General features: G+C 46.3%; 1 protein-coding gene across 3 annotated transcripts in view; it reads right to left on the bottom strand.

Moving 5' to 3' along the window:
• The window catches only part of SLC35C2 (solute carrier family 35 member C2), an 805,952-nt gene that overhangs the window by 686,137 nt on the left and 95,921 nt on the right, over positions 1-23,894 (bottom strand). For all 3 annotated transcript variants that reach the window (XM_069651204.1, XM_069651206.1, XM_069651205.1), the window contains one exon: positions 10,390-11,285. In XM_069651204.1, coding sequence (XP_069507305.1) covers positions 10,390-10,509 — 120 coding nt within the window. In that variant the 5' untranslated portion in view covers positions 10,510-11,285. The remainder of the gene's footprint in view (positions 1-10,389; positions 11,286-23,894) is intronic.

Below are 23,894 nucleotides of genomic sequence, written 5' to 3'. Positions count from 1 at the left end.
TTTCAGAATGTAATGTGACTGGCAAGCAACAAAACTTAATAAAATTTAATTTTTAAAAAAAAGCACAACAAGGTCAATAAAGTAATCTCCTATGCAAGTAAGACTTTATCCTCTGTGGAGGAAAAAATCAACGATTGTGAGAAGGCACTCCTGGCAACGGTCTTGGCATTTAAAAATTGCCGCCCGTTCATCCAGAGGGAACACATCATAGTGGAGACTCCACACCAGCCTCTGAAATACCTCCAAAGTAACAGAATCCGGGCCGGAAATGTGAGTAATTCCAGAATAACTTCCTGGATTCTGTCAATGCAAGGCTTTACTGGGGAGGTCAGATATGGCCAAAACAAGAAGAGTCCCCTCGCGCAAGGTCTGACTGACTTGCATGATTGCACCAGAGAAAACTGTCTTGAGGACGAAAGTCTTAAAATCCAGGACAACATGGAGACGAACCTGAATTCCCCACACAAAGTCTATGAAGAAGACAAGTGCCAGGGAATGCAGACAGTTTATGTGGACGGGTGCTCCTACCATGTAGATAACAACGGGAAAAGGGAACTGATGGCCAGCGTTGGGAATGCCTGGGTGAATGATGCCCCGGAACCCGCCACTGGGTACAAAACCGGTCCATGCAGTAGTCAGGTGGCGGAGTTGATGGCAGTTCACCGGGCCATTCTCACTGCCGTCCAACACCAACTCTACGAACTGATCATAATCACCGATTCAGATTATGTCTGAAACGGGTTCGTGGAGTACCTGGTTAATTGGAAAACCAGAGGCATGCTATGTGCTAATAACAAACCGCTTAAACATGGCAGGCTAATACAAAATATTGATGATCTGGTCGCCTCTAGTGGGATGACCATCTATTGGAAGAAGATCAAGGGTCATTCCAGAATAGAGAGGCCAGACAAAACTGTAAACGACCTAGCTGATCAGTTGGCCAAACCCAGAGCCTTCCAGGGGGATCTCCTTGAGATCGAGTCCCTGTTGGGGGAAATCCAGGTCACTGCTATCACTAGGTCCCAGACAAATGCTCACAATGAACTCTCAACTGCCCAGTGGAGTAAGGAGACCCCAGATGCTGATGTAATCATGGCACAAAAAGGGGATCCGATTATTGGAAGATTTTATCAACACATTGAGGACCCTGAGAACTTTCCTCTGACGGATACTGATTATATTGGGAAAGAGGACCTCAGAGTGTTGATGAAGTGTCCAAATATTTACTGAATCTAAGACGGTTTGTTGGTAAGGAGATCCATCTCTGGCTGTGATCAGTGGGTGGTACCTACCTCATTCCGAAGCCTGATGCTTAGTCAAGCCCATGACACGGCCACAGCCGGTCATCGGGGTTTCATACTACTCTAGAAACCTTATGGGAGGTTGCATACTGGCCACACATGGGGCAGGACCTCGACCAATACTTGAAGGCGTGTCTTGTGTGTGCACAATTTCAGCCAACATCGCTCACACAATGAGCTCCCCTCCAGAAGAGGGGGATGATACTGCCTTGGTTGGATTTACAAGTAGATTTAATGGGCCAGTGATTCGCTCCTCTAGGGGGAACAAGTACATTTTAACCGTAACATGCTTGTTTACCAAATGAGTGGAATGACTCCTGGCCCCAAACTGCAAGGCAGATACAGCAGCTGCCCTGATGATCAACCACATTTCGCGTTTTGGCCTACCCCAAAGGATTGAGTCAGACCTTGGAAGTCACTTCACCGGTGAAGTGATGACAAAGATGTGGGAGATACTTGGGGTAAAATGGAAACTTCACATTGCATACCGCGGTCCTCTAGTGGGGGAGTTAAGAGGCACAATAAAACCATTGTGAGCATTCTAAAAAAGTTTGTGGCAGATTCTTGGCCAAGTTGGGACATATAATTACCACTTGTCCTGATGGCCATCAGATCTACACCATCTTCTGCGACCAAGAGGTTTCCATTTGAGCTAATGACTGGACGAAGGATGGTGCTACCTCAGTATCTGCTCTATAGAACACAAGAGCAGACACTGATAAACTCCACAACTCATGAGTATGTTGAGAATCTAAGAAAACATCTTCAACATGCTTTTGCGTACGCTCAGCGGAATCTGGAAAAATCTGCAGAGGGGATGAAGACTCAATAGGACTTAAAAACAACCAAAAAGTATACCAAGTAGGAGACAGGGTCTACTTGTACAATTTCCAAAGGAACCAGACAAAGGACCGGAAATATTTACCAAGCTAGTGCGGTCCTTTTGAAATTGTAGATAAAATTTCACCTGTCACCTACAGAATCTGCATCCCCAAAGGAGAGCTGACAGAAGAGAAATGGGTCAATATTAATCAGTTAAAAAGTTGTCACCCTAGGCACATGTTGCAGCTAATTGAGGAGCCCAGAGAAAAGCAAATAGAGGAGACATCTGGAGAATGAGAACCAGAAAAAGAAGAACCAGAAGGGAGCAGGTATGTATAGAGGTATAATTATTCAACAGGGAGTATTTTCTTCATTGTCAGGACGAAAGGGATTCCCACAATAGTTATCTGTGTCTTGTGAGTGATTATTTGTCTTTATTATCCAAGTACTGTAATAATTGAATGTATATGTGTCCCACTGTTGTCAACCTTCCTGGAAAGCAGTAAGGGGGAAATTGTAGTAACCAGTTCTTATTTATTCAATAGATTTGTACTGGCTGTGCCCTTTATAGTCCAAGGAGGACCTCCCCGGGGACCTGGAAAGGATAGATCTAAGAAAAAGCTGGGGGTGTCGCTCCACACCACAAAGAAAGACCGAAGGGAAAGCTGTGGGCGTCGCTCTACACTCCAAGGAGAAACAAAGGGAGGATCGTGGCGTACCGCTCCTTGAAGGAAGGACTCCACCTGATGAACCCCGCTTTGCCCTACCAATTAACCCCACTTTGCCCTACTCTCCCTCAACAGAAAGTTTCAGAAGAGTCAGGGGGGAATTTGTGGGGTACACTGACCCACTCAGCAGAATTCCCATTCATGATCAAGCTGCACGTCTGCAGTTAACAGCAAAATGGCTGCACAGGCTCCTTGGAGCACCATTGCTCTGCATCAAAACTGTGTTTTTCAGCTACACTAAAGAAAAATTATGGCTACACCATCTTACCAAACAACTATTGGGCAAGTTGGAACTTTTGGGTTACAAAATGTCAAAAATCAATGCTTCAAAGAAAGCCTAGCTCTATGGGCATATTTCAATTTCAGTGTCTGAACAAATTGCTGTATAAAAGAAACTGGCTGGGGCTGCAGAACAATGTGGGAATTCAGATGGAAGAGAAAAACCGAATTTGAGAGAGAAATCCCAGCAGCATTTACCATGTGTCAAAATGGGCTTTTGCAAACCAAAACGAAATGCCTGTTTTAAAAGTACAATGTTGAATAAAAATGTGTCCTTGCCTAGCAATGTAAAGGGGGTTTTGCTGGGAAACCTATGGGATGCTTTATTTCAACAGGCTTGCTTCTGATTCAAAGCAAAATAAAATAAAGAAATAACGGCAGTGGCTACACTGGGGAAATCAGCCAAAACAGGTTTTCTGCCATGGCTCAAGGGACATTTGGCTGACAAGAGGAGTGGCCTAACCCCTGAAAGAGGGAGCTACAATAGATTCTAGGACACATGCGTGCTAACTGCTACCTTTGAAAACTTTGGACCACAAGCACTAAACATCCCATGCCCATCAGACTTTTGTCTGGGCAGATGCCTCTTAATATAAAGATTCTAGGACACATGCATGTGAAATAGGAAGTCACACGTCCTTGCAACTTTTACTGGGAGCTTCATAGCCAACTCAAGAGCAGACTTGTAAGCTATGCCCTTATTTGGGAGACAATGCTGACAATTTGTCTCAGAATACTATTTTATTAATAAACTTTTAAGACTTTCATCTCTGCAACAGGACTTTGCAGGAATGTGAACAGTTTAAATCTAATTTTTGTGGCTTTTAAACAAGTTGTGGAAGCCTCCACTGCCATATTGTGGATAGAAATGGCAGAGAATTGGATATTTTGAGAAAAGTGTACACCATGCCACTGTGAAATTCAATACTTACATGCCTTATGATAATCTCTACACATGTATAAAGTTATAGGATGTTAGGTTGAATATTTCTCACTGAAAATGAAGAAAAACTAATAGGCGGATGAAACAAAGTCTTACAAACTGTAAAGTTGGACTGTCATGCTCTGAGTGAAATATGTAATCTGCTTAGATAATTTGTAAAAATGCCACAATTGCGTAAATGTGTGATTTATGTAAAGAATGGTTTTAGCTAAATTAACTGTGGGAAGATTCTTTGCATTGTAAACCCACATCATAAAGCGGATGTCATGTCCCTAAAAATCCAACCAGCTGACAGCAAGGCGGTAACAATCACCCCTGACCAATCCAGTTGTTTATAGGCGTGCCAAGCTAAGCCTGCCCCACCATATAATCCTATGATGTCACCATGCCTTATAAATAATACCCCATCTCGACCCTTTGTTTTTGTTCTACTCTCCAAGTAATCCCATCCATACCCTGGTAACTTGTCTAAAACTGTTAGAATTTTCTGTGCACCCAGTCTTTGATTCCTAGCATTAGCGCCATTCTTTCATTCACCCCATCTTCTAACTCCTTAGTAATATTTGGAATAATGTAAGTAATTTCCACATAAAGAGAAACGCAGCGTAGAGTGGGTTAATCCGTCCGCTTAACCCGTTTCATGGCCAGCACTATCTTCTTGATAATCTAGTGTAAGTAAACTTTGTCTTTCTTTCCAAACTGATTTTCTCTCTTTAACGGCTTTATTTTTCCAAAAACTGAACTTCCTTTTATCTTGCCAATTTCATCCTATTCTTCAGCTATAGCCATCCTTTCACTTCTATATTGTCCCTGTGATGTGCATCTATTACCCAGCCCAAAAACCGCATTCCGATTTCGAATATTTCACCAGTTTTTCTTAAACGTTTTTGACATTTAAAACTGCAATTGAAAAACATGCAACTTTCCAACGTGTGATTCGGCTGCATCGTGTTCTTACTTTCAGCTTGCTTTTGAACTGTATGCCTTTTGTTGATACCTTGCCTTGTGGCTGCTAGTGTTTATACATTCCTGATATTGTAAGAAATCAAATTTGTCTCATTGATTTAACCGGACATTATTTGTCAAAATCTGAGTGTCATTTCATGCCATTGCAAAGGGCTTTAAAATCTGTTTTGCCTCTTATTGTGATGGAAGGTCGGACTTTGATTCTGTTTGCTATCTCATATCCCTGACTCCCTGCTATTTCTTTCAATCCACTCCAAAATCTTTTCCTTGGGGTTTGGAAGAGCATTGCAGGGGGAAATCGTAACTCAGGTGCTATCTACCCGTATTTCAAAACTGCTCCTATTCATTTGTGCTTTGGATATGTTCTTGTAGAAGGTTAACCAAGTCTATTTCAGTGGTTTTCGCTGTAAATATGATTGCTGCCCAATATTAAAATGTGTTATTTCTTTGAATTTTAAAATAAATAAATACTGCATTCCCACCAACCGGCCTGGTTCATGGTCCATTGTGACCCGGGGTATTTGTAAAAGGGGGTGTGAGACGGGTTGCGTGCCATCTCAAATTGAATTCGCAGAAAATAAAGAGAAGGCATTCCAATTGCGCGCTACATCCAAGGCTAAGGGCAAAGTTCCTGGGCTGGTGTGTGTTGCCCGATTGAAATCCTTAACAAAACTGGGGGCTCGCAGCCAGGGTTTGGGTTTGTGTTGCCACCCGTGGCAGTTTAACACAGCAGACTAACCTTGAAGGTAGTGATACTTTGTGGGGTTGGAACACTGGGTTACGCTGTAGAAGCGCCTCCCCAAAGGGACCAGTTGGTTCGATTTGCACAAGAACAACGGGAAAAGAGGCCCCAAAAGAGCATCGTGAAGACCTCCACCCAATCAGGGCAGTGGGGGGGGGGGGCACACTCTGCCAACCCTGAAAGCAGGTAGGAGTCAGAAGACTACTCTCCTGTGCGTCACAGAGGAGAAGAAACTAGGCTCCACCATTCAGCAAGCCCCTCTCAAGCTCACAGAATCAGGGAGCGCCTAGATGATTATGAGGGGACCTGAAATAGCACCGCCTCCGAGTCTGAGGGCGAATGGACTCAGGTGACGTGGCAAAAGATGGCAGATAAACCAAAAAGAGTTCTGGTGAAAGACCCCATTAGACAGATCAAGGCCATCAGGCATTTCATTACACTGTACAATAAAAACGCAAAATATTCTGTCTGGGAGCATTTGGAAATCTATGAACAAATGATGGACACATTTCACATAAGAGATAGCCAGAACTGTATAGATTATGCCAAATGGACATTCTATCCAGAATACTCCAGCTTCTTTGCTGGATTGGAAGACCAAAAACATTCCAGATAGTCCACCTACAAGGCGGCCATCTTGAAGCACGTTTCCACCCATAGAAACCCCATTTTGTGAGGGAAGGTCGGATTTTGATTCTGTTTGCTATCTCATATCCCTGACTCTGTGCTGTTTCTTTCTATCCACTTCAAATTCGATTCATTGGGGTTTGGGAGAACATTGCATGGGGGAATCTTATCTCAGGTGCTCACTACCCGTATTTCAAAACTGCTCCTATTCATTTGTGCTTTGGATATGTTCTTGTAGGTGGTTAACCAAGAGTATTTCAGTGTTTTTTGTTGTAAAAATCACTCCATTGGTGATTGCTGCCCAATATTAAAATGTGTGATTTCTTTGAATTTTAAAATAAATAAATATTGCATTCCCACCAACCGGCCTGGTTCATGGTCCATTGCACACACGGTATTTGTAAAAGGGGGTGTGAGACGGGTTGTGTGCCAGTTCAAGGGCAAAGGTCCTGGTCCGGTGTGTGTCACCCGATTGAAATCCTTAACAATAGCAACAGGGATATAATACATGATGGCTAATCCAAGCATTAAACGTCTGACCCTAAATGTTAGAGGCTTAAATTCGCCTATAAAACGAAAAGCTATCGTCCAGAGCTCGCTTCCCTGGAGCTAGATATTGCATTCATTCAGGAGACCCATTTAATAAAGGAAGATAAAAATGCCCGATTGGGAGGGGGTACACAAGGGCGCACTTCGCGTCAAGCGGGCAGAAGAAACGAGGGGTGGCTATCATGGTCCACAAGGGGTTACTATTACGAGCGAGGGATGTCTTCAGTGAAACACAAGGGAGGTATCTAATGGTTAAAGGGGACCTGGGGAATAGGAGGGTCACGCTAGGGGCGATCTATGGCCCGAATGAAAAGCAAGGGGAGTTCCTGGGTGGGCTTAGGGGGATTGTCCAGGGTTTCATGGAAGGGTAGGTAATAACTGGAAGGGACTTCAATTGTGTGGTGGACCCAACAATAGATAAATCCTTGGTACCGAGCAACAATGACAAAGTAAACTTTTACACCATGACCACTTTATTGAGGGAACCATCATTGATTGAGGTGTGGCGTTCGCTCACCATAGCGAGAAGGGCTACCCCTTTTTTTCAGCTGTACACAGGGGCTTCTCTAGGTTCGATATGTTTTTGGTTTCTCCCACTCTTATACTGCCAGTCATCACCATAGAGATCCTGTTGAGGGCCCTCACAGATCACTCCCTGGTGCTACTGGAGCTAGATCTGGCACTAGGGCACCCCCCAGCAAAAACCCCAGTGGAGGATTAATGAACGTATTCTTGGTGACATGATAGCGAGATCGGCAATAGAAGATGCAATAACCCTTTACTTCGGAAAAACAAAGCGGAGGGGCCAGATATCTGCACCGTGTGGGAAACCGGGAAGGCGGTATTCAGGGGGGTCGGGTCATAATAGGCCAGACAATAGCCTGCAATAGAACCCAACGGCAAATTCAGGAGGGATTGGAAAAAAAGTTTGGGAGAAAGAGGCGGCTCATACTTTCAGTGGTAGCAAGAGGGAGTTAAGGGATCATCGAATAGACAGGCAGGCGTTAGAAACCCATCTCACGGGGTGTACACATCTGTAAGCACCTTGGACGGGGCCAGGGCACAGATAGGAATCAAAGCTAACCTTGGCCCTCTAACACCGGTATTGCAGAATCCAAAGTTTACACCAGGCCTGGCACGGGAACTGTTTATTCACTGGGAATCCCGGGGTCTTCTGAGACTTGGGAACCTATATAAGGAGGGAGCCCCCTTGACTTTCCTAGAATGTAAAGCCAAATTTACTCTCCCGGAATCAGAGCGTTTCAGATACTGCCAGATCAGGCATTGGTTTCCAACCAGAAGGTAAAACAGCCTGTAAACGCCCTCCCAGAGGCATTGAAATCCAGCGGACAGAAGAGCTAACTACCCATAGGATCTCCCGGTGCTACCGCCTTCTGGATGGAGCCCAGGGGGAAGACAAACTCTCCTACATGAAACAGTGGGAGGCTGAAGTGGGGGGGGGGAAGAGATCCCACTAGACTCCTGGCAACGCATATGGGCCCATACTAACAAAAGCTCCAGGTGCACAGGATATAAAGAATGTGCTGTCAAAATCTGATTTAGGTGGTACATGACACCCCAGTGCTTGCACGCGATATGAACAGACCATTTGGACCGCTGTTGGCATGGATGCGGCCAACTAGGGAACTTCTTTAACATTTGGTGGCGGTGTCCAGTAATACAAACATACTGGGAGGAATTCAAGTCGAGAATCAAGGATATTGCTGGAGTGTGACTCCCGCTGTGCCCCCGATTCATGCTATTGGGGGAAGCCCCAGAGGACGGCACATATCCAGCCTCAGAACCCAGGGCAGATCTGATTACACAACTGTTACTGGCAGCAAAACTTAACAGGGAACGATTCTGGAAGACTCAAGGGAGGGCCACTGGCATCATATTGGTGGATCAAAGTTTGGGACATCACTGCACTGGAAAAACTAAACAGCACACATAACAGGAAAGATGGCACGGTTTTCTGGCACCTGGGCTCCATTCCTTGAGTATGTACATGACAGGGAACAGATGTTCTTCCGCCCGCAAACTATGAGACACTTGCTGCAGTGCTGATAACCCTGAGGGAAGGGGGTGCGTCTGTGAGGGGGGGGTGGGGCTTGGATGGGATTAGGCATGGAACATCGCTCTCTTAATTAGCACGTGGACGGAAAAGTGGTCTCAATATGGTTTTATTCTCTTAGCAAAATACTATGTAAAGACTGACTGCACTAAGCCAAGGTTAGTTAAATATTGAGTCATAGTGTTCAGCCCTTCCATTCTGTTTTAAGCACAAAAGCTATCTTTTAAAGGTTGTGCAAATAAGGCGACCATTGTTGGAACCAAGGGCAGGGGGGGTTCTGTTTTTAAGGACTGCAAACACAAGTCACCGTCGCCTAGCACTAGAAGGTTGGTTTCTCTAAGCCCTAATCAGCAGACATGCACAAATCTCCCTAACCGGTGTATATTTCCAGGTTAAGGGAGCAGTGAGGGGACTTAATTATGCCACAGATGCCTGTGTAAAGAAACAGAAAATCATTAAATGTTCTCCTTTCCAGATTAGGTCAATGGACAATAGTTGAGTGACCCTCAAGACTTATTTATTTTATTTTCACACCAACCTACCTTTAAAGACTATATAGAATGCACATCTCATTTGCATGCTGTGTATATTGGGGTTCAGTAATAGGGTCAGACTGTAAAGGACCAAAGCATGGGCCTAGGCCATGAGTCAGTCTAATTGGGTGGTGTTCTAGACAGTGCAACAAGACTGAATTATTGGGGGTGTAGGAATGGCCAAGATTGAGCTACATGAACGTTAAGGGCTCAAGTAGTGGAATACACAATGGGTGTAGATGCTAGAGCCCTGAAAGGATTCTATGATGGGGTTGTAAAACAGGAAACACTGCAGGTGATGGACCAGCATAGCACTGTGACTGTGTTGCTTATTGAACTATTTTGGGTCATTTTGTTTCTGGTTGTAGACTGTATTTGGGCTTGTGCCTGATGCAAGATACGGAATAACAGAAAACACTTGTCCAATGATGTCAGTATTCCTGTAGACATCAGTGGGAATGGCCCATATCTAGCGTGAGATACACTACCAGTGCTTAAAGATTAATTAACTAGATGATGGAGATCTGGGTACACATAAAGAGACGTTGCAGAGCAGTAATATTATAGCCAGGCAAGACATCTGAAAGCAAATACGGTATTCATCCTAGAGACTGAGCTGTAATGTGGGAAACATGGCAAGAGTAAAGTCTAACTGCAGAGGTCATTGTTTTGCAGTACTAGGAGTGCAAGTGCTGTGCATGTCAACATTATTGCATATTCTCTTACAATGGTGGTATGTCTCTAGGTGCACTGGAAAAAAGAACCCTTGATTTCAGCTCTTTGTTGACAACTGATTGAGCACTCTACAGTGAAATGATACAGTACCTTCAGCAGCCATTTGTTGTAAAATGTGATTCCAATGGAAAAAGAGTAGTAGAAAAGAATCAACGCCAATGTCAGGATCACCTTCTTCAGGAATCCATAGTATAATACAGTCTTCCCCATCTGCAAAGATCACTTCTGGATCTCAGCTCCCAGCTCCCACAAGGTTGCAACAGCACAAGCTCCTAGGAGTTAGCAGGAACTCTTGGTATTGTACTTCGGACAAGTTTCAAGCAGGAAGTCAGTCCTGAGGGGCAAGTGAGCCCGATTGCTGAGAAAAGTGATTGTGTGATGGGCTGGTGCCCGTCTAAGATCTATGGATGTGGAATGCTTGATACAGAAATACTGAAATGTCAATTTAGTGTGCATGACCAGATCTTGCTTATTCAAAAGCGTCATCAGCAACTGTCAAATTCCTCCAGTTTTACAGGTACAATGACACAGAACAACATCTAACGCTGCCTGCTTTCAGAATGCACACAAATATTTACAGCAGGAAAAGGGACCCCCCGAAGTCACAGCTGCTGATTTTATTCACACTGCTGCCAGAGTACTCAAGGCAGCTGTAAATCCTCCAAGAAGGCACAGGATCGGATTGTAACTGTAATACTGCCTCAGTCACGTATGGAAGATGCAGACTCAGCTGGTCTCCAGGCGGCCTGAAGGCACAGGATCAGCCAGTCCAAAGCTCTGCCAAAATATCTCTCCAGACGGGTATACAAGTGCTATTCAGCAACATGACAGGTATAAAGTGCCATTCTACAAACTGACAGGCTCTGCCGGGCTCCACTCTACTGCTCTTCGGTTAATGCAGTGATTCTACTCTTCTTCAGTGCCAATGAAATGTCCCGCTGCCAATAAACCATATATGGCGCACCATGGACAGTCTTCTCTCAAACCTATACATTAAAAAAGAAAAAGTGACAGTTAGATTTCTTTGCCACACTCAAAGACCTCTATACATGCATCATTGCTTGCCTGCTTCCCACAAAGGATTGTATTGCTCAGTGTCTGCTTCAACCTATTCTATGATGTATCAGTGCAAGTCTTCCGCCAAGCCTGCCTTTCTACTTTTTTGCTCACAGCTCTCCCTTTCACCATATACATCAGTTTATTACTCTCTTTACCACCCTTTATTTAAAAGTTGAAGATGCGACCCAGCTCGACACATAAAAGAAGTGGGAGGTGTGGTGGGCCTTGCACTTTCTAGGGTTGGCAGGCAATGGTCCTGCTACTGCTCATTCGAGCAGCAGTAGGACCATTTAGGCAACAATCCCAGTTGTAATAGAATGGTACAGAGAGCACTTCAAGCTCTAAACAAAAAAGTAAAGTGATCTAGAATGGAGCCTTGAGAAAGTGAAGGTAATGCACAAGAGCATCTTGACGGCTCATCACACCTCCCTTAATATTGTTCCATTAGTTGTATGACAGCAATACGGTGTGAGGGGTCAGCAATGCGAGGCGGACAACTGTTTGACGATTGTTCAAAACATGCCATTTTATTAAAGTATAAAAGATATTAAATGCCTCACTATCTCTACTCTGCAGAGGATTACCCTACCTAAAATAAACTAAAGGGAAACACAAATGCAGGCTGTCTGGCCCTTGAATACAAAGGACAAAATGTATGGCAAATCAAATAAACAACATTCGCAGTTTCTTGATAATCTCTCAATAACCTGGGCGAGTTCCCTTCCCCAGGATTCAAAGTGAATTCAAATCCAATGTTCAACAAAAAGAAACAAGGAAATCCCCGTAGGCAAGATAGTCCCAAATCAGTTCTTGATTTTTCAATGTCAAGGTAAAGTTTTGTTAACCAAAATTCTAATAGCAAATCTTTCCACTTCCTCAGAACAGCACCAATGGTATTCCCAGGCATGATGCTTTGCCACCACTTCCAGTAATTCAAGAAAACTTGCCACAGTTCAAAAGAAATGCAACTTCTATAATTGTTAGTGAAACACAGTTCTTGGTTAACAGTTATTAGGTCACTAGTTACAAGATTAGGATTCACAGTAGGCAGCCCTCCAGATAAGGTGCATATCTGGCCTTTTTACACACTTAATTCTTGTGAATACGGCACCTTTCTTTTTCCTATTCGTATCCATTACAAGGCTATTTTTAGCAGCACCCCCATAAATCATGGCGTTGTAACGCTCACCTGACTCCCACGGAGGCGCTGGCCTGGTTCGGAAGACGGACTGGACCGAGCCCCCAAATCTGGCTTGTCTGGCTCTCAGAAGTATCCTTCTTAGGGTCTGGAAGGACGAGCTCTCCATCCTGCTTCTGATGCAGGGGCGCGTTGGTATCCAGTTACTTCACTGGATTTTCGGATTGGTGAGAACCAAACTTGCTTGGCTTCCAGGTAAGTTTTTTTGATAAGAGGTTCCCCTTGTGTCAATGCATTAATGTACTAATGCTAGTGTCTTTTTCCCCATAGGGGCCGGGGTACGGAATGCCGGGGAACAGGCACCGACCCGAGATGAGAGGTGAAATCCTTGTAGAAATCAGGTAAGTCTTTAATGAGCGTTTTTTTGGTAATGTCTTTTCATTCGCTCATTAACGCTGATGTCTCTTTTTCCCCTTAGGGGCCGGGGGCCGGAAATGCCAGGATGCGGCGCGGACCCGAAATGAAGAGGGAATGAATCAACAGGTAAGTCTTAACATGGAGATTTAGCTTTCCTTATTCCCTTCTCTCTCTCACCTTTTGTTCTGGTCTTTTTCTTCCTAGGCGCTGGGGCGTGACTGCGAATCCGGATGATCGCTGCTGAACATGGAGGCGCCCTGTAAAGGTGAGTGGAATGCGGCGCTGCAGCGATCGACGCGATGAGCTTTTAAATAAAAGTCTTCCTTTTCAGGATTGTCGGCGAGATGTCTCGGGGATGCGGATTTAGCAGGTAAGGACTTTTCCTTCTTCTGTTCTCTTCTTCTCTTCCTTTGCAGGTGATCCAGGATGCTGGCAGGCGTGGCAGAAGTCAGGATGCAGGAGCAGACACGGTGAGCGTCCATCTGCTAGATGCAGAACAACGCGAAGCACGTGTGGCTGTTCGGGTGGGGTTTAAATAGCCTTGGAAGAAGTTCCAGGTATATATCCTTCCTCCAATCAGGTATGTATCCTTCCCCGACCACGCCCGGGTGGTAAATTAGTCCCACAGGTAAAGTAGTTCCTTTCAGGCCTCAAGGAGGCTGGGATCCTGCAGCATGGTCTGCATCAGGTAAGTGCACCCAAGCACTCCCATAATGAGCCTGGCGCCATAGGCGCCAGGACACTGTCCAAAGGGCCCCTATATGGGGTTGCTGGGTCCTTCCTTGGGGACTGGATGTCCGCTTTCGGGGACGCAGGGCTTGAACCGGCTCCCCGGGAGCGGTCATCATGACAGGCGTTCCCTGCTGGCATCCAACTGGGTTGAGTTATGATCTGTTTATTTAACACTTTCGGGTGTTGGTTATTTCATTTAGGGAATACCTTTAGAGTCTGTTAAGTGTAACACTTGGAAATACATTAGTGTGTGTTTTCACTTTGTTCAAATGCTTTCATTTTCTGCGTTAGTTTAAGGCTTTTGCATCGCTAATGTGCATTGAAAATTGCTTTGACACTTTAGGAAGTTTCATTAGAATTGGCATTCTTATTGAGCCCGATTTGGAGGATTGGTGTAGTACAGTGTAAAAGTGTGTTCTAGCAAGGGCTGCATTTTTGTGTTATCACCTCTATTTCCATTGATTTTAATAGAGGCCACTCTGCTGAATTATAATTTTGTCAAGTTTACTAGTGATTTGCATAGGCATTTCATACTATGTTTTCTCTTTATCTCACAAGCACATCGATGGCATTTAATGGCTTGAGATTTTTGATGATGAGTTTTAGTTTTATGAGAGCGCCTAACTAGACATTAGCAGTCCTTCCCCCACCAGGACTAGCTATTCTTTTTTTTTTTTTTAAATGAGACCAAGTCAACACTTCCCAACATTGCTGTATATATTTTCGGTAGGGCGGACTGTACTAGAACTTCTCAACAGCTCGGCTATATATTTAGGCACAGCACCCTGGCTGGTCAGCAGAGCTGCCATATGGGAAAATGTGAACGAGTCACAGCAGGGCTAAAGCACATTTAGTGGCATCATAACCAGATTTCTAAACAGGACTGCTATGTTTTGGAACAGTACCTGCATTTTTCAATAGTGGCATTTTAATGACACAGTACCAACATTTGTTTGCAGTTTCAGTATGTAGCTAAAGCACTGAAGAGAAACGGTCTCTAAGCTCACCCCTCCAGAGGTGGAAGTGTGCAGTGCTGGACAGTGTGAGAAAAATGGCATTGTTGTGGTAGGGTTCAAGCCATCATGCTCTCAGTATTGCGCTTTTCCTAACTTCTGATTCTCCCATGTCTGACTATTGTGGGACACTGCCAATCTCCAGTACCTCTATAAATCTCCAGCTTCATGTGTAGGATAGGTAATCGAAAGAGGCATGGCACTTGGACGAGCCAGTTATGTCAGGTGAGCCATGCATGGGACTGCCAATGCCCCAACCATCCATGCCTTTCTGAGTCAAAAGCCCGTCAGGAAGCAGTTCAGTGGGTTGATAAACCTGCCATGCAGATCAATGTTTCACCTACGAGTTCTTAACCTGTCAGTAGCTCGGAGAGCTCATGCATCTGCATGCAGTGATGTGTGCAAGATGTAGATAAAAGGTTTGAATTGTAGCAGAACTGACTTAGCCTTCCGGAGGCTAAATGTTTGATGGTTCAGAACTCGCACATCACTTCAGTGCTGCCATAATAGCCATTCAGTGCAGGTAAAGGATTTGCATGGAAACAAGTTCAACATCAGCTGATAGGGACATCTAAATCTGGAATGTCCAGCCTAACTTCTGAAAGCAAGTTTGCATACATTTAAAAAGGAACCACCCCCTAATTTCCAAACTGAACTATATTTATAGATGGAAAATGCATTTTCACTGTGTATCACGTAATATTGCTATGCCACATTCCAAATAAAAAGGAGAGGAAAAGCAATTACGAACCTAGACACAGTTGAAGTTGGGGCAGACAGAACAGACAACATAATGGAAAGGAGGGAGAGCCAGAGTAATACAATGTGAGAGAAAACAGAGTAATTAACACGAGCGAGAGGCAATGGAGTTACAGCAATGGAGACAGCAAGACGAAGGAGAGAAACAGCAATAATAGTATTTCCGAGGCACGATATGCCGAGCGATGCAGAGCAAGACACAACAAGAAGCATGGAAACACTTAATAGTGAAAGGTAGAGCAACTAAGTAGCAACAGGAAGGGCAGAGCCAAAACATGAGGAAGAGGCCATGAAACATAGGTAAAGAGGAAGCAACAGTCAGAGGAGAAGGCATAGTAGTGATGCTGGTAGACAAAGGGACTTTATTTATGAATATCCAACTAGTTGGTATATGGTTCTGTAGCTACAGTCTATTACGAGGTCCAGTGTCCAAATGTCAGAAGATGCAGCTGGATAGCACACACCTATAAGTTATTGCGCAAGTGTAACACATTATTTGAAGCAATATAACATGAAATATGACTATATTGTTTCTAGTATTTTCCAAACATTTCATTTTTATGCACACATTGGATGGATGGCCAACACTTTTACTCTCTTGCAAAGGTAAATTCTCATTTTTACTCTCTTGAATTTGGATTTACTCTTCAAATGTCAAAATACTCCCACCTCAAAATCCTATCTTGCGCACTGACAGTAGGTATCTATATCAGGATGACTTCACAGTGCTGCTGCTTCTGCTTCAACAACTTCTACTTCAACTAAGGTTTACCATGAGAACAGACTCCTTTGGCTCATAGTACTCCTGTTCGCTTGGGCTACTGAAATGTGGAATCTACGGACAACAAGATAAACCACCACAGCTTCAGCATTTTGTGATTCAGAACAGGTTTTTATTCCCGACAAGATTTAGGTTAAGGCACTTCAACACATTCTAACAGGCAAGGCACTCTTCCTCTGAATATCTCTCTTCAAAAGGGGCAGCCTCTTTGCCTCTCGTCTGCCTGCCGCTATAACAACTTAGGTTTGCCTAAATTACCCACTTCTCTCTGTTGCTTAAAGTCTTTGGCAATATAGATTGAATCAACTTCAAATAATCATGAGCAGCAGGTTTCCCTTCCTCAACTTTACCTGCATCTCTCTGCCAACGGTTAGCCAAATTACCCAGAAGCCTTGATGCCACTCTCTTGGCTTCTGGTAATGCTTGCACATGTGTATTGTAGGCAAGGTTAAATGTCTGGTGGGCTCAAAGTCTCGGTTATATTGTGTTCTGGCTTTAAGAAAGGCTGCTTTCAGTCTTAATAGAAAAATACTCTTGGCTTGGGCAATGCTTGCTCTCTTTTCAACTGTAGGTACAATATTTAAATGCTTTACTTGTTTTATGAGCATGTATTGTTCACGTGAATAAAGATGTAAAGGTCACTCTTTCCTTGAAAGGTGAAATTAGGCACACACGACCACTTCTTCATATAGTTTACAATGTTTAAAGCAGGTAACAATGGCTTTCTACAGCGTTTGCTCTTAACGCGGGTGAAAGAGAAATTACTGATCACACACGAGGGCTACTTTCTCATTGTCCCATTGTTAAATGTTCAAAAAACAACTTCAGCTCGCTTCTGCTTATACGCGTGGTGAAGATTGGACTGGACACTGTTGCCGGGAGTACTCGCACAAGGAATCAGAACGCCAGGTCTGACTCACCGGCTTCTGTGATCCTTGTTCTGCAGGTTACACAACTTTCACGACTTCGGGCACAACTTCTAACACTTTGGGCTTCACAGGGACCCACACCCTTCCTCGCTGAAGTGGTCTCGGTCCAGCCACTTGATTAAGGACCCCCTCTCGCTTTTCAGACCCATGGCTTACCATCAGCTCCTCGCCACGGTCGCCGACACACCTCTGGCACACCAATCTCCACAATCAGGCTCACTTGGGGAAAGGCAGCCTTTCTGCACGCCTTCTGCTGTGCAGCCTCTGCAACTCGAGAGTTTGGGGGAACAGGACCCTCACAGAGCAAGTGGGGAAATCTGCTGCATCAACGTTCCGGTGTCCCTTTGATTCTCCCACTTCTGCCTGGATTGCCAACACCATGTATTCTTTCTGCTACTACAGCATGCACGCCAGCCACAGTTCCAGCTCCTTCCTATTGCCCGCACCTGAGGGGACCTTTTATGCCTCCCAGGTTCCTTCAGGTGTGGGCTGTTAGGAGTAATTGCCCGACTCCTGCTACAGCATACCTCTTCCGCCCTCTTCCTCATCCTAGTACTCATGGGATTATGGGATTATGGGATTTATAGTGCCCAACAACAAACTTAGTTCTTTGAAGTGACTGCTTCATTTTAAGGGGAGATTTACTTCTTTCGAGGTCATTTAAAAATTAACCATTAGAATTCATTGTTACAGAGGAAGACAATTTACTTAAGGCAATATTTCTAGATTTCTTAACTTTATACCTTTGGGAATAAGAAGAGCGTTTATCCTAAAATAACTTGAAGGTTCTTTCTGTTGGTAAGGCTTGCTCAGATGTTATGGTACTTGTGCCCAGAGTCACAGATCTTATATGTGGTTCAGGGACATTATAATGACAATAAAACATTACCTGTTTTGGTAACCTTAGAAGGTTTTGCCTTTCAAAGGACAAATGCTGTGTCTCATCCCACGGGATCGCCTCCCCGCCCTGGGCCTTGTATCCTCTCAGGTGATCCTCCCACAGTACACCACCCCCAAGGTCAGGATCAGGAAGCACCTGCCTTTCCCTGGCCACCTGGGAGGAGACTTTAGGCAGGGTTTCAGTGATGGATACGTAGGATTCAACACAACAGGCTTGAAAGAGACATCATGATCTGTATTGATAAATGCAGCTTGGCATAAAATGCCCCAGCTGACTCAGACAATTTTTGTAGATCTAAATGTACCATTAGCAAGCTGTCCCCCATACTTTAATGCAGTCAAATCTATTAGCTTGTACTGTTTCCCTGTGTCAAACTGGGACACTCTTCATTTTACTGGTCTATCTAGATCTAGGCAGGCAGCTTTTACCAAATTCCAAACCAATGCACCATTAGTCCATCTAACAAGGAGTGCAGAACGTGGCTACCAACACAATCTCCCGAGAGGTAGTTAACAGTTGAGTATAGCACATGAAAACCGCATGAGTATCCATGCTTTAAAGCGAAATACATTTTGAAATGGAGTGTGATGGTTTCCAATACATTTAATAAGAACTTCAAAAGGATGAAAATTCATACCAGATGGATGGAGGCATAAAGCAAAACCAGAAGAATGGATATGCAAAGATTATTAAAATAGAAGATCGAGGTTCAAAGATGGCTGCGCGCAGCTGAGGACGCCGCTGCCTGGGCTCCCGACCCCGCCATCAGCTGAAGCATTGCCCGCAGCAACATTAGCCCTCCCCAGCACCTCGGGCGTGCGGAGCTGGTCCTCGGAGGCGAGGAGAGACATCTGGGCTGCAGCGGCAGCCCTGGGCCATCGGAGTGGGTGGCGTGTTGGGAGCTGTGCGGCTCCGCCGAGGTGGACCCGTCCTGTGTCTGTGCGGTGCTGAGGCCGGGCGCGGAGAGCGCTGCAGGAGACCGCCGCGGAGGGGACCTGCAGGAAGGTGACACAGAGGGTCCGGGTCAGGCAGGCGCTACCTGGTTTGTGCACCCCCCTGACGCCCGAGACGCAGGCTGTGCGCTCTACCCCTGCTCGGGTGGAGAGGCATTTGGAGAGCCCAGCATTGGCCAAATAGGGACCTTAGAAGGTACAGCCCCCCCCCCTGCAGTGGAGGCAGCGCGTGGCTTTTCCTCCATTCCCTCCACTCCTCAACTGGTTCTTGTTATACAGATCTTGCGTATCCTTCCACTGAGTGGGAGAAAGCCAGCGCGCTCTGGCCCGGGGTGATTCCATTTGAGGAGGCAGCGGCGAACATTCAAGGAGGAGAATCTTGCGGCTCCTAGGTGAGATTACTCGGGATGAGTGCCGCCTGGGGGTAGGGACTGGCCTGTCTCCCGGCGGGAGGCGCTCTGAATAACCCGAGTGGCCCGGTCAGGGCCTGAAGATCCAGGGACCACTTGGTTGAATCGACAGCTCTGGGTGTTTCTTGGGGTGTTGGACGCGCAGCGGAGGGAGGAAGAGCCCCGGGCATCATCACTCCACCCCGGTATATACGGGGGGCCACCGACCCATGCTCACCCGTGGGGGTGGCGGGGGGGAGCATATTTACTGGGGTTCCAGAACTGGCAGAAGAGAGGTGTGGGTCGTCTGGATGGGTGGACGGTACACGGGGTCCCCGATTTGAGTCCTGTTGACGCTGTATTCCCAGTTGTCCCCGCGGCGAACGGTTGGTCCCCCCTCCCTGTCGGGCGACACTTCGCGGTGGACTACTCTCTCGTCAATTCAGCACTTGGCGCCCCAAAGCCCCCCTCTTGGAGATGTCTTCCAGAAACAAGAGTAAAGACATTGTAGCTCCGGGGAAAGGCCCCAAGAAAGGGATGGATGGCTCCCTCACAGAAATCTGGGCAAAAGATTCTGAGACCCCGGAGGGTAACGCTTCGGAGGATAGTGGGGCACCACCACCCCCCCCCGGGATGACCAGGACAGGCCGGTCTCTCAGGCAATGCTCTTGCAATTCATGGGGGAGCTGGTGGGAAAAAAAATAAAAATAAATAAAATCACAGCAGCAGGTCAGAAACAGATGGATAAGCTGCGAGAAGATCTGGCGGAAGGCCTAAGAGAAATTAAAAGGGACATCAACAAGGTGGAAGAAAGAGGGGATATCAATGAGCATGCTATCCAGGAGTTGACGGAGGACGCGAGGAAGGTCGACAATCTGCTGGAAACCCTGGCTGCAGCGACACAAAACCTGGAACTCCAGGCTGAAGATTTGGAGAATCGGTCAAGAAGGGCGAACATCAGAGTCAGAGCCCTGCCCGAGGACATTACGAATAAGGACCTGTCCCGAACACTGAAAGGGATATTCATGGCTCTTCTGGATTCAGAATCGGACTCAGAGTTGCAATTTGATAGAGTTCACAGGGTGGGCCCGCCAAGGCAGGAGAAGGGATCAAGGCCGCGTGATGTGTTGGTGGCCTTCCACAAGTATGCAGTCAAGGAGAAAGTTCTGGAAAAGGCAACAAGGGCCTCGACCATCAGCCACAATGGGCAAGACATTTTTCTGTACCAGGATCTGGCGCAGATAACGCTCATCAAGAGGCGGCGGATGGGCCCAGTATTTTCTTACCTGCGCTCTCAACATATCCGCTGTAGGTGGTCCCACCCGTTTAGGCTGTCATTCGTCTGGCAGGGCTCCCGCCACAGGATCGCTACTTGCGAGCAGGGGATGGCCCTGTTGGGTCTTGAGGAGCTGACCCCATGCTCCTCGGAGGGGGGCAGGGCTCCATCGAGGGGGGCGCAGGCCATGGGAATGGTCCACTGTTGGGCCCAATCGAGTGAGGAAGCGCAGGGAGGGTCCCGCCACCAGGAAATCCACCAAGACTGCTGACCTCGATAGCCCGACGGCAACGGGAGGTCCCTGAGCGACCGAGAAATTGTTTGTGGCCAAAATGGAGTCCGGGGAGGGCACCAGGCACTGTTGATGTTTTAATTGGTTGCGGGCGGTTCAGTTGTAGTTGTAACTAACAGCGGGGAGGGGGAGGCCTGGGGTCTTGGAATGGGATTGGGTAATCCTACGTGGGGTGATTACAGGTTATTTTTTGAGTCTGGCTCTCGTGTGGGTACTATGAGGGGGGCTGGGCGCCAGCTGGATTCACCTGGAAGGGGGAGTAGGGCGGTTGGGGGGTATGTGGGAAGTCGGGCAGGACTGGGAGGGGAGTTTTAAGATCCAAGACTTGGGGGCTTGGCCAGCTGGGCGTAACATGATATCCAACTACAAGGAGCAGGACTCATGCGGTCGTTGTCTGTACGCTGGGTCAAAAGACAACCCTACAAATTCGTCATACTAACATGGAATCGTTGAAGGTCCTTCCACTAAATGTTAATGGGCTTAACTCTCCCATTAAAATGAAGAAGGTGGAGAGGTTTCTTGCCAGGGAAAAACCCCATGTAGTAACGCTGCAGGAGACCCACCTGCACACTAGGGACACGCATAGGATAACATTCTGAGGATACCCAAAGGTGTTTCAGGCCACACAAGCAAGTAAAAAGGGGGGAGTGTTGATCGCGCTGAAGGATGGGCTTGATCTGACCATGAAGGATGTGCAGAAGGATATTCACGGGAGGTACCCGGCGGTGATCCTGGAGGGGAGGGCTGAGACCTATACGGCGGCTACATTATATGCACCCAATCAGGCCCAGGACTCCTTTATACAGAATATTCTTACCCGGGTAGCGAAATTTGCCAAGGCAAATATCCTGCTCACGGGGGATTTTAACCTATCCTGGGACCCCTCGAAGGACAGAAGCTCTACTTCATGGGCGGTGCAGGGGCTGCCATCTGGGGACCTGGTAAAGAAGATGCAGGATTTGGCCTTGGTAGATGCGTGGCGGGAACTCCACGGTGAGGAAGAGGGCTACACCTTTTATTCACATGACCACAGGTTCCATTCACGTATGGACTACGTCTGGCTTTCAAAGCCTTTGGTAGGGAGGGCCTTGGCCTTGGATATAGGGGCAATTGCCCTTGCGGACCATGCTCCTCTTATTCTTTCGATAGCTAGAACGAGGGGTCACCCAGGGTTGTGGAAATGGCGGTACCCGGCTTCGCGTTTCAAAGATCCAACTCTTGTTAAAGAGATAGAGGCAGAAGTAACGGAATATGCCACCCATAACATTTTGGATGACATGGCCCCGCAACTTTGGTGGGACGCCCTCAAGGCGACAATAAGAGGGAGGATTATAGCTATTAGCGCAAGGAGGGAGAGGGAGTTGAGGTTGGAGGAGATTCAGCTTGAAGCCAGACTCAAGGACATCATGGCTCGAATGGGGAGTAAAATGTCAGCAGCAACCAAAAGGGAGTACAGGGCGGTGAGAGGCCAGTTGAACCTTATTCAAACAAGGGCGGCCGAGCGCTCTCTCCTCCGGCTGCGTCAAAGATACTATGTAAAAGTGAATAAAGCGGATCGCCTTCTGGCCAGGAAGCTAAGGAAGGAGTCGGGAGATAAGACCATACTGAAAATAAAAGGAGAGGGTGGAAACCTTTACACTAAGAATTCGGACATAGAGGATGAATTCTGCAAATTCTATACTGACCTGTATAGGTCAGCCGACCCTATATCTGAGGAACAGGAGGAATACCTAAACGAAACAGTCAGTAAACAGATAGCGCAAAATGAAAGGGAAGCCCTGGAGGTTGAGATTACTACAGATGAAGTCAAGAGAGTAATTAACAATTTACCTTCCAGTAAAGCTCCTGGCCCGGATGGCTTTGTATCCAAATTTTACAAGATGCAAAGAAATTTTGATCCCCATCCTCACCAAATTGTTCAACTGTATAGGGTCCTCCAGGGAACTCCCTCACTCTATGAACAAAGCCAAAGTAATCATGATCCATAAGAAGGGCAAGGACCTGGCCGACTGTGGGTCCTACCGCCCAATAGCTTTAAACAACGTGGATGCCAAAATTCACTTCAAGGTGTTCGCTAATCGTCTGGAACCAATTCTTCCTAAATTAATACACTCCAACCAGTCGGGATTCGTTAGAGGGAGGCAAACATCTGATAACATTAGAAGATTGGCCCACCTAATCGAAAAGACGCATAAAAGGAAGATCCCGGCTCTTCTGTTGTCAATTGATGCTGAGAAGGCATTTGATCGGGTCGAGTGGGGATACCTGTTTTCTGCCAAGGCCAGGATGGGATTTGGCCCTAGCTTTATCGCCCGAGTTAGGGCGAATTACCGAAATCCAATAATTCGTCTAGCTATAAATGGCCGTGTCTCAGTCCCTGTTCAGGTAGGAAGAGGCGCAAAGCAGGGTTGCCCAATGTCACCCCTTCTGTATGCCCTTCATCTAGAACCATTTCTGACTGCACTAAGAGCTCCCATAGACATACAGGGGGTCCCGTTTGGAGGCAACGTCTTTAAGGTAGCTGCCTTTGCTGACGATTTGATTCTCTTTGGCCCACCCAGTCACCTCTTTGCGGGCAGTTGCCAGGGAGTTGGATAGGTTAGGGCAGGTTGCGGGCCTAAAAGTTAACATTCACAAATCTGAAGTGCTTCCTCTCTCCCTGACAACCAGCGACGTGCGGGACCTCCAGAGGTCCTACAGGTATAGATGGGTCGACTCCTCGTTAAAGTATCTGGGGGTTCAACTCACAAATAGCTTAGAGGGTCTCTATAAGGCCAACTACACCCCGCTCCTCCAGAAGATTAAGTCTAAACTGGTTGACTGGGGACCCCTGCAGATTTCCTGGCTGGGTCGAATAAACACTTTAAAAATGACGATCTTGCCATTGCTCTTGTATAATTTTTTGGCTCTCCCTGTCCAGACTTCTTTTTTCAAGGCTCTCCAGACAATAGCCACT

This window comes from Ambystoma mexicanum, chromosome 3p, assembly GCF_040938575.1.
Source record: "Ambystoma mexicanum isolate Mex_15411 chromosome 3p, UKY_AmexF1_1, whole genome shotgun sequence".
NCBI classification, from domain to species: Eukaryota; Metazoa; Chordata; class Amphibia; order Caudata; family Ambystomatidae; genus Ambystoma; species Ambystoma mexicanum.
The sequence above is the reverse complement of the archived record's forward strand: the minus strand, read 5'-3'. Positions and strand labels throughout refer to the sequence as shown.